We start from the raw sequence: 11,596 nt of genomic DNA, 5'->3' as shown, positions 1-11,596 counted from the left end.
CATCAGTGACCAGGGGGCTCCATCCTTTCCTTCCATGTCTACCTTGCACGTGCAGGGGGTGGCCGGGGGCGGAGGCGGGGAACGGGCGATACCAAGTGGAATCCTCCGAGAGGGGGGCAGAGACATCGAGAAGAAACCGAGGGAGGCTGTCCCTCAAAGAGACTATACTATATAACCAAAACACTGGAAAGACACCGGAAACTATTTTCTTTGCCCTAAGAGTGCCATACGGGACGCAACTGGGCTTTTCCTGTTACTGCAATAAGAAAATCTCCCCCCGCTGGCTTGGATGGAACAACCTACATGACGTGGCGTACGGCGTCCTCCGGAGCGACCCGCGAGGCCGTAATTCCGCGGCCTCACGTGACGTCAGGGCCCCGCCTCGCGACCCGAGTCCCGCCGGGCCGGAAGTTGATTCGTTGCTGAGCGCTCAGAGCCTGTGCTAGAATTAAGTTTGTGAGGTGCTTCCGCGTTCGCCAGGTCTTGCATATGTACTTAGTAGGACCCGTGCTTTTTACCGTGGAAATCGACTTTCCCGTAAGTCACCCCGTGTTGGGACTCCCGGGGGAAATGGAGGCCAAGTGGTTAAGGCTTCTGCTCCGGCGCCCACGTAGCGTGCGCCGCCGAAACACCCAAGCGGTCTCCTGCCTTGCAGCCCGAGCCGCCCACCGTCTGCCTTTCACACGCCCCAACCTGATCTTTCCGAATTTCTTGCTATTTCAGTCCAGCGGTAGCAGCAGCCAGTCCGTGCCACCGACACAGACCAAAAGTCGAAGACGATCTGAGTAGGAAATCCATCTGATGCGTTTTAAAGGTGAGTAAACAGATTCGTAAAAGTCACCTGACCAAGACGCTGTTTGGCGTCCGGGTTTGATTTCGAAATGCCTGTCACTGCTTGGGCTTTTCGTAACGGTGAGCGCCATCTGATGCCCAGTCTCGCAGAAACATTCAGTGCAGCCATGCTTACATCAAGGGTAAAAAATGGATTGTAAAAGCTAAGTATTTAATGTCGTCTGTTTTCGGCTTTTTGTATTTGTCATGTAATCTTAATTATGCACATCTAGCCTAATAAAATAACACACGAACAGTAATTACTTCTGTGAGATCAGCTTTGTTATGAAAGCACCAAAAAAAGATGACTGCATCGCGCTGTTAAACAAAACCTTCCAGGCCAAAAGTTGTCGGGAAAGGATTTGTTATCCTGGGACGTGCAGTTTGAACCGTTAGCAGCAGAGCTTGATGGAGAAGATATGTCCACCTTCTTGGGGATGACGGGGGCTCTTTTATAGAATGAGTTTGGAGCAGAAAGATAAAAGTTGTTTTTAAATTTACATTGGCTACAGATAAGAGGGGGGGCGAGAAAAGGTGAAGTGAGAAAATTCCAGGATAGGTGAATAGTCCATAAGGAAGAAGTATTTGAAAGTTCATGTGTAAGCAAGATGCCAACTGGAAGTGGATTCCAAGTTTCAACTTACATTCAGGAAGGTGTGCAGTATATAGTGGGTTTCGGCCTTCTGGCTGTTAACTGATTAATTGCCCATGTCTCTTCTACCCTCAGACCCGCTGTCATTTAATTTAGGACTTACCATTTTTCTCTTGTTGGCGCTTTATCTTTTCTGGCCTCGATTTGAAAGCTTTTGTAACTCCCTGGGTTCTAATCATTGGGGTCCTTCTGGAGCCTGATGACTATGGACATACACAAAAAGACTACACTAGTTGGAGATTTGCTCAGATATAAATAAGAAACTGACGATTTTCGACTGATCCAACCTATGATCCAAGTATGAGAGTGCAGCCAAGTAAAATAAATGAGGTCCCATCATTAGCCTTCAGTGAAAAGTCTGCCCTTCTCTTCTCTCAGGATACTTCTCACATAGTATTTATTTAGCTCCTGACTGACACTCAGACCAAATGAAAGCACTAGTCAACTTTTTTTTTTTAAAGGTTAAAAATATAATACAAGTTCTGTTTTCTTCTCATACCCCAGTGGGTTATTTTGTTTATGCCCTAGGATGGACACACCCCACTGCGGACGCCATTGTTTTACAATTTGTCATCTAGGTGTTCCACTCTAGTCCTCAGATTTTTGTTAGTTCTTTTAAGGGGACATTTCACTCTGTTTTAAGACTAGAAACACATCGTTTTATTTTATTTTACGTGGCGCCTGTTGAGCTAGATCAAGGAAGACTTCCAAAGTCATTGTCCGCATTCCAGAGCAAGGACTGGCATCTATAATACGGTTTTAACAACATGTATTAAACTTTGTGTAATATTTAAATGTTTTAACCAAATTAGAGGAGGATAGTAATAAATCAAAGATTAGTAGTGAGCTAAAACTGTGTGTTCATATTATGAGTATTAACACCATGATTAGGATTGGTAATATATTAGAGATCTCTCATTAGGAGGTACTTCACCTTGTATACTTCGATAACTGTTCCAGGGTTTCAGAGGGGAGCATTACACTTTAGAGCAGTTGTTGTCAATCTTGGCTGAACTCACTAGTCAACTGGAGTTTTGAAAAATACTGATGTGTGGGTACTGATTTAATTAGTTTGGAATATTGCCTGGGCATTAGAAGTTTTAAGAGCTCCCTAGGTGTTCCTAATCTACAGCTTAGGTTGAAAGCCATTGCTCTACTCTAGCTTCTCAAAGTGTGGTTCACGAATATCATTTATACCACCTACAAATTTCTTAGAAATGCAAAATCTCAGCCTCACCTCAGTCCTCCTGAGTCAAAATTTGCATGTTAACGAGATCCATATGTACATGTGTACACCTGTGAAAGTTTAAGACTGCCTTACACTATCACTGTGGAGAACTATTATAATTCTACCTCCTAAATTGCTACATTTCTGAATAGTGAATATTCTAGAGAACTACATCAAGCAAGACATGTTGTAAAGTTTTTGAGACTTTGGTTTTTTGTTTGTTTTAGAAATGTAAAGTCGGGGTATGAGCAGCACAGGACTCCTGGATGGGCGGGAGTCACGCAGCCCAGCCTCGGTTCTCTCTAGGCTGGCACCTCAGATTGCACTTATTTTTATTTCTATTCCACTTCAAGCTCTGGGGCTGCTGGAGCTTTTTCCATGCTATCTCTTAGTCCTTTAGGAAACAGAAGAAAGCCCTCTTTCTAACTCATTTCTTAGGAACAACCCCCAGGTTCAAGCTAAACTACACCCTAGGCAGCTTTCTGGTAACCTGCATTAGTTACTGCTTCCCCTGTGCCCAGGCAGCCAGTGTGCGCCTCCCAATCTTGTCTTGTTGAGCTGATTTTCACCCAGAATACACCCAGATGGACATTCTGGTTATTAAAATATTCACGGGATTTTGTATTGACTGGGAAAGAGCACTGCCCTGTGGAGCCCATGTCCCAGTCCCTCCCCAAAGCCCCAGACTGGCATGCTGCCTCTCCAGCCCTGGAGGGCTCGCCTCCCACCCACCCAGGAGCAGCAGGACCCTGCTCGGGGCCTCCAGTCTCTGTCCCTTCTAATTGATCAGTGTTTTCATAACTCCCTGCTGCTTTAATAAAAACCAAAGTTTCTTATCTCATCATCTTTCCTCATTCTTTCTTTCTCTTGTCACACTTAAGTGTTTTACTTTTATCTTTCTTCCACATACCAGCATGCCAGTCTCTCATATATCTATGTCTTCAATACATCCCAGTGGTTCTTAACGTATGGTCTCCAGACCAGTAGCATCAGCAACACCTGGAACCTGTTAAAAATGCATATTTTTCTGCCCAGTCCAGATCCACTGAATCAGAAACTGGGATGAGACCCAGGAATTTGTGTTTTGAGAGGCTCAAGCATTTCTGGTACACACTAAAGTAAAAGAACCTAATGATTTACGATTTACATTTTCAAAGCCCCCTATCAAATACCAAACTTTGTAATTTATGTTGTACATGTTACTATTGAGTTTGCAACAAATATTTTATATGTTATATAACACTTATTTGAGATATGGACTGAATAGATTTGCCAGTTTTAAGTTGTGATTCCATTTGGGGAAGGGTAGTAAATAGTATAGTTAATATAGTACTAGTTTAAAAAATGAGTTTCCATACAGGAGAGAGTATCACCAGGTGTAATAGAGAGCAATTTTAATTTTGAGGATAGATTAACTCAGTCAATTGAAAATTAACATGGTGTTAATGAGAATGAGTAATACTGAACATAACAGGGACTTGATGTTTCTCTGTCAGTGGCAGCTTGACTGGTTTTTGTGGGTTGATATTCCAGAAAAGAAACTACTTTTTATTCAATATCTGCTCTGTCAAGCATCATGAGAAGTATCTTCACATATTATCTCAATCCACAGACCACTGTGAGATAGTAGTACATCCATTTCACTAATGAAATTGAAGCCCCAAAGCAAATAATAGTATTGTTATTGATTTTATAAATGTACACAGAATCACTAAAGTGATTAGAGCCAGAAGGAAGCCAACACCTTTTTTACTTCTCTGTTCCTTTTACGAATGAGGAAAGTGAAAGGTAAAGTGATTTGACCACCCATTGCTAGATAGCTGGGACTAAACAAACATTCCTTATTTAAAATACATATAAAGTATGGGATCCTGAGGTTACCACACTATTCATTAGTTAACAAATAATAGCACTGTTTGTAGTTGGGGCAAACAAATTCTTTAGATAGAATTTTAAATGTTTATCTCAAATCTCCCAAAATAAGAAAAATGTCCAGATACCACACTCCCTTATTAATATGGCTTAGTGTAAGATACCTTCTAGGGACCTGACTCTGCCATATCAGCCATTAGGGTAAGGTCATATAACTAACATTTTGAATAATCATTAAAATGGCTTTGCTCTCCTATTCGTAGGCTTGGAAAAAATCTAAAATTCTTTCGGTTTAATCAAAGTCTTTCAATTTGGTTAAATCAAAGTGTTATATTTGCAGTTAATAGGGATAAGCTTTGAGTCCTTTGTAACAATCAGTTTCTCCAAACATGTTTAAACACACAGATCATTCTAATACATGTTGTATTCTGATACAGAAGTATTACTTTGTGTGTACCTTTAAGTGGGGGTAATAAGGACCACTGCCTATACAGATCAGTAAAGCTTCTATACAGCCTGAAAATGGAAAGGGAGAGGCAGCAAAAGGACTCTGAATGTGCCATTCTATAGAAAGTTTGCAGCATTTACATTGCAGCTACACTGATATATAAAGGGAGCTGCAATCAGTTTCTTACGTCCATGCAGATAATCCAGTTCTTTCACATAAAATACTTACTGTCTTAATATATGGGTTCATTGCCAGTAAGAATTATTGTTTGTTAATACATGATTGATGCTTTTGTTTTAACCAGGATCTCTTCAAAGCATCAGTTTCATTCATCCAGTGCCTCACTAGCTGGTGGGAGTCCCTTTGAGAAGTCCCCAGTGTGACCACAGGAGCCCATCCACAGGCCCAGGGAGGATCTGGAGGCTTCATTCAAACGGCCTGAGTTCTCAGCTTGGCTGAAACTCGGACTAGAGGAAGAGGAGATAGCTCCTCCTCAGTGATTCCCAAATCTGGCTGTTAATCAGAGTCATTGAGGAGCCTTTAAAAATACAAGTTCCGGACCGGAGGCCAAGGGGCGGCCAGCACCATGTTCGGCTCCAGCCGAGGTGGCGTGCGCGGGGGACAGGACCAGTTCAGCTGGGAGGATGTGAAGACCGACAAGCAGAGGGAGAACTACCTGGGCAACTCGCTGATGGCCCCGGTGGGCCGCTGGCAGAAGGGCCGTGACCTCACCTGGTACGCCAAGGGCCGGGCGGAGGGCGCAGGGATGAGCCGAGAGCAGGAGCTGGCAGCCGTGAGGCAGGCGGAGCAGGAGGCGCTCATGGCGGCGCTGGGCTACAAGAATGTGCGGAAGCAGCCCACTGGCCTGAGCAAGGAGGACTTTGTAGAGATCTGCAAGCGTGAAGGTGGTGACCCCGAGGAGAAGGGGGTGGACCGGCTCCTGGGCCTGGGGAGCTCCAGCGGTTCTGCAGGCCGAGTGGCCTTGTCCCGAGAAGACAAGGAGGCGGCCAAGCTGGGGCTGCCAGTGTTCACGCACCACGGCGTGGACAGCAGTCGGCCCGGGGCCTCCCCAGCTCGGAAGAAGCCCAGGCAAGAGGAGAAGGTGGAGCAGGGTCCCCAGAGTCACAAGAAGAGCAAGAAAGAGAAGAAGAAAAAGAAGAAGCACAAGAAAGAGAAGAAGAGAGAAAAGGAGCACAGAACCTCACAGTCCTCGGCTCCGGCCAGGGCCCACCATCGCAAGCACGACTCCAACTCCTCCCCCAAGAAGAGGAGAGGGCATGACAGTGACTGAGGTCCAGCCACCAGGACATGCCCATCCCAGGCAGGCCCCATCCTCAGTGAAGCCTTGGAGCACGTGCCCTGCCAGGCCCAGGCTACTGTAGGGCAGGCTAGTGGGGGCCCTACCAGACCCCTGTAAGCAGACAAGGTGTCCAGGTGAGGCCTCACCCTCAGATGGCCCCAGGCCCACCAGAGGACACACACCTGTCCAGGAGGTCCACCTGCCTCAAGCTCCAAGTACTGTTACTTCTGTTTTTCCTTGTGTTGACTCACCCTTTGTACTTAAGCAAACTTATTTTAAGCTGAAAATAAAAAATACAAGTTCCTGAAGGTTATACACTGGTAATTAATTTATTGAGCATATATTTATTGAGCACTTAGAGTATAACAGTTCCTATCTAGGTCCTGTATACAATTGATTGATTCCTTGAATCCTCACAACTTTATGTGGTAGATACTACTGTTTTGAGATGAGGAAATAGACCCACTGTGGAGTTGTTGCCTGAGCATTTGCAGCTAGGGAATGGCAGAGCTAGGACTCAAACTCAGGCTGTCTGCCTCTAAAACACACATCCTTAACACTGGGCTGCTTCTGGGTCAGTTGAGAATGTGACAGCATCCTTTATCTCTATTTCAGATCTTAGTATACAACTTTTTGTTATATTGCACTGGTTTGTGTGTGTGTGTGTTTATATATTTTTATTGATTTTAGAGGAAGAGAGGAGAAATACATACCAATGATGTGAGAATCACTGATTGGCTGCCTCCTGCATGCCCCTCACCAGATCGAGCCTGCAACCTAGGCATGGGCATGTGCCTTGACCAGGAATTGAACCGTGACCTTGTAGTTCATTGGTCAATGGTCAATCACTCGGTCACACCGGCCGGGCTGAGCCAGTTTTCAGGAGTTAGGGATGGTGGTGGGCATTAGGTGTAACTATAAAGGGGTAGCCCCAGGGAGCTCTCTGTGGCACTGGATAAGTTCTGTGTCTTGATTGTGGTGTCAGTCATGTGAATCTACACGATAAAATGACAGTACATGTACCAATGTCAGTTGCCTATTTTAGTACTGTACTGTAGTTGCATAAGATACGCATATTGGGGAAACTGCATGATTGGCACACAAGACTACTATTTTTGTAACTTCCTGTGAGTCTATCATTTTTTTTTTAAGTATACGCCTACTTTTGGCAAGCCCCAAGTAAATTAGAGGTCTGTCTCTATAAGATTGGCTCAAAGAGACTTCATGTTTTTGTTTTGTTTTTTTAATACATATTTTTTCATTGATTTCAGAGAGGGAGAGAGAAAAACATCCATGATGAGAGAGAATCATTGATTGGCTGCCTCTTTCCTGCACATCCCACACGGATCCAGCCCGCAACCGAGGCATGTATGTGCCTCTGACCAGAATTGAACCCAGGAAGGACCCTTCAGTCCGCAGGCTGATGCTCTATCCACTGAGCCAAACCAGCCAGGGCCAAAGAGACTTCATGTTTGAAGACAAATCTAAGGGCAAGAAAAGCATAATAGCTCTGGGCAGGGCAGGAGCAGAGCGGTGATGGCGGTAGCAGCTGAGCAGGGTCACCACTAACAAGCATGTCACTGACTATGAAAAGAGGGCTGCAATGATTGCCAAATGACTAGTGCCCAGCATTTAAATAAGAACCTTTGGGGAGAGAGCTAAATGCACAGAATCCCTGTCTCACACATCTTAGAGACTCTTGAGTAGGGCAAGGACAGGGTCCAGCAGTCTTGTTGAAAAAGTTTCCCAGGTGACACGGGTTTGAAAATCTCAGATTAAGCAGTTCTGATAAAGCTGGATCCCCAATAACATTTCAGGAGTCAACCACCATGGGGACTGCAACCCAAGCCCTTGGTTGGTATGGCTCAGAGAGAAGCATACTATTCATGTCATATAAAAACATCCCACCATAGCCTTTTTTGAATGCTAAGTATGAACAATGAAATGTAACAATTATTTTTTTCTATAGTCTCTCTTGTTGTTTAATGTTTCTCATGGTAGATAATGTAGTTACAAAAACATAATTACAAATACTTTAGGATTTGCCCTGGCTGGTGTGGCTTAATTGGTTGAGCGATGTCCCATGCACTGAGAAGTTCCCCGGTTTAATTCCTGGTCAGGACACATGCCCAGGTTGCGGGCTTGATCCCCCGTAAGGGGTGTGCAGGAGGCAGCCAATTGAAGGTTCTTGTCCATGTTTCTCCCTTTCTCTCTCTCAAATAAATAAAAAACATATTTCAAAAAAATATTTTAGGATTCAAGGGTCATTCATTAGGTACTGCTATAAATTAAGAATGACTTTGGCTACAAGTAACAAAATACACAACCAACATAAACAGGGCTCTATTTTTCTCATATAGTAAGAAGTCCAGAGATAGATAGTTTTGGGTATTGGTTCCACAGCTCAAGAGTTGGGACTGACATCTCTGAAGTTTTCTTGGCCTTTCTTTTATGGTTCTAGCCTCTCTGCATTCAAGACTGATGAAAGGCAAGGATCAGGACCACTGGCATTCTACTCCTGGCCAAAATGGTATCCCATGACCACTCCTGGTAGTAAAGGAGGCTGGGAAATTGAGTTTTGTGCTTTTATAGTCTAGACGGCAGAGGCAAGAAAGGGAAAAGGGGAAATATTTGGTTTTGGGTGAACCAACTGCTACTGCGTCTGTGACAGCTTTCAAATTACATTTTATCAAGCATGGTTTAATTAAATCTAGAAACAGCTGATCAGATACATAATAAACTCAGAAAATATTGATTTGAAAATCAAGCATAAACATTTCCACTGTCGATAATTGTACATTGTTGTATTGGTCTTTCATTCTCTGTTGGAACCAATTCTAGTTGTTGAAGAATGTCTGTTCCTTCAATCAATTGCCTAATATAGGAGAAAAAGTGGAAAATTTAATCAGTCATACATTTCCACATTTAGCTTACATTCCTAAATTGAGTCCTACCCTGCTTAGCTAAGGATATTTCCTACAAATTAAAGTAACATCAGTGATTAATGAATAGTTCTAAATGTGTCCGGATTGTCATGGTTCCACATCCATCTGGGACCCTTCCAAATCTGTTATTCTCACTACCATCAGGGTGAAGTTTGAAAAATGCAAATCTGATTTCACCTCCCTGCTTAAAACACTTCCACAATTTCCCATTATGCTTATTATAAAACCAAAAATCTCTACCTGGCTGGCCTCCCCACACCTCTCCAGGACTGTCTTGCAGCATGCGCCCCTTGCTCTCTGCTCCAGCCAGACTGGCTTTTAGTACCTCAGTAGCACCTTGAGCCCTTTCTGTCACTGCTGTCTCCTTTGCTCTTGTCCCCACCACCAACCCCTATGTCTGGTCAATTCCTGGCCTTCCTTTAGGTCTTAGCTCAATCATTTCCTTGTGGAAGTTTCCCAGGTCCCTTTATAGGAATAATCAGGGGTAAATTTGATATTTACTTGAATACTTCCTTGATTCATTTCTGATTCATTCATGAGGGCAGAGATCATGCCTTTGCTGAGTGCACAATACCTAGCACATAGTAGGCACCTAATCAACATCCATTGAATACATGAATAAAAGATACATGAACAAAGTCACCATGCTGGTTTCAGTATCTGTAGACATTCACTGGCCACAAGCTGGAACTCTGAGTGGAGCTAATCTGATGGTTCTCTCAAAAAGAGAGACAGTCCTAAACATGTGCTCTCTACCAATGCTTGTATTGAGGCATGGCTCAGGGGAAGGTCAATTTCCATTTTATGAACCTTCATAGGGACATGGTCAGTGCTGACACTGATCATGCTCTAGTCATCTTTGTCTGCCTCTGGGCTCTATTTTTGCCATCCCAATCAGAAACCATGACAGAGCAGGACACAAGGTACATTCTGAGGATGAAGAGCAGGGGAAAAGAGACAGATTCACCTCTGTCCAAAAAGAATGTGAAGCCTCTTCTCGAAACTGGTTTCACAAATACTGAAGGAGCGCCTACTCTGTGTACCTCTTCATTGTTACAGGTATTAGGGCACAAGATGAGACCCAGTCCCTGCTTTGTGTTGTTCACAGCGTGCCATAGAGGACAACCAGTTTCATTTTCGTAATCAGAGAGGTTCCTGACCTAAGCCTGGAATTTTGGCAAACTGAAGGGAGGCAGAATGAACAAATAAGCAAAGGCTCAGGTTGTTCTGTGAATGATGGTACTCTGGTCTAGCTTATAGCTCAGCTGCCATGTCAATAGCTGCCAAATCCACGCCTCTACACTTTGCCAACTTGAATACCTATTTCTGGGATTCAGGAGTTACCACCTGTCTGTTGTATCTTAATCCAAATCATAACTTGTCCATCCTGAATTCATGATCTCTCCCATATCCTTTTTGTCTTCTCTAGCTTGGTGAATGGCACCAACCATTCAACTAATTCCAAAATCCTAGGAGTTCCTCTACCTTCACTGCCCAAATATGGGCATGTGTGGCTATTTAAATTTAATTGAAATTAAATAAAATTTAGTTCCTCAGATGCATTAGCCACATTTCAAGTGCTCCAATTGCCAGATGTAAACTTTGTGGTTAAAATGTAAAATGGCATGAAGTTTCTCCATGGGATGAAGAGTTAATATCCCTATGGAGTGACTGGAATAATCTAATACTTATTCAGAAAAATTCTAACACTTCACATCATTTCAGGGGGAAAAAAGTAAACTTCAATGTATATTCACTTCAATAATCAAGTAGCAATATGAAACACTGAAGTGATGAAAAGTATATTCATCCATTTTAGGTCCACAGGCCTATAAGCATCTTACTAATAATCTATATATGAAAACCCTGGGTGGTGTTCATCACGACCAGACCAGAACTGCGACCAAGCGGAAGGAAGTCAGGGGTTGTCCTGCAGGGGTCGTCCTGGCAATGGCTGCGCCCTCCCCCAAGCTGTTTCCCAGAGCTGTTTCCTGTAAGGGTGGGGTTTGAGGCAGGAACCCACCCTGGGAGCGTGGAAGCAGATCTTTATAAAGTGTGCTGCACCAGCACAGCCAAGGGTGAACCTGAGTCGGGGCTGCTGAAAGGCTTAGAAAAGACAGACGAGAGAATGAAAGCCGGGTCTCGGTGGGACGCTGCTTCTCTGAGAGACAGCGACCATGCCCACAGCCATGCCTTTATTTTATAGCAGAAGCTACGAGGCAAAGTAAGGGCATGACCAAGATGTTACAACATTCTCCTGGATTTCAATCCTACTCAACTACATGCACCTGAACTCTATCAAGCCTACATCACTCAGGCA

General features: G+C 43.9%; 2 protein-coding genes across 3 annotated transcripts in view; one reads left to right on the top strand and one right to left on the bottom strand.

Annotated features, from left to right (window-relative positions):
• Positions 1–52: 52 nt before the first annotated feature.
• LOC102252972 (chromosome unknown open reading frame, human C1orf35) lies at positions 53–6,644 on the top strand. 2 transcript variants are annotated; one of them, XM_014531330.1, is made up of 3 exons: positions 53–537; positions 729–814; positions 5,336–6,644. In XM_014531330.1, exon 3 carries the CDS (start codon positions 5,618–5,620, stop codon positions 6,320–6,322), a length of 705 nt encoding a protein of 234 aa, XP_014386816.1. In that variant the 5' UTR covers positions 53–537; positions 729–814; positions 5,336–5,617; the 3' UTR covers positions 6,323–6,644. The 2 variants fall into 2 exon arrangements, with proteins under 2 accessions (XP_014386816.1, XP_005883833.1); XM_005883771.2 differs by having other exon boundaries at positions 724–814.
• Positions 6,645–9,003: 2,359 nt separating this feature from the next.
• Positions 9,004–11,596, bottom strand: part of PPIL6 (peptidylprolyl isomerase (cyclophilin)-like 6) — a gene marked incomplete at its 5' end in the record, with an annotated part of 28,299 nt that continues 25,706 nt past the window's right edge. The window contains one exon of the mRNA XM_005883769.2: positions 9,004–9,206. Coding sequence (XP_005883831.2) covers positions 9,095–9,206 — 112 coding nt within the window. The remainder of the gene's footprint in view (positions 9,207–11,596) is intronic.

Source organism: Myotis brandtii, unplaced genomic scaffold, assembly GCF_000412655.1.
Source record: "Myotis brandtii unplaced genomic scaffold, ASM41265v1 scaffold8, whole genome shotgun sequence".
Taxonomy (NCBI): domain Eukaryota; kingdom Metazoa; phylum Chordata; class Mammalia; order Chiroptera; family Vespertilionidae; genus Myotis; species Myotis brandtii.
Note: the sequence above shows the minus strand (reverse complement) of the source record. Positions and strands in the feature narration are given on the sequence as shown.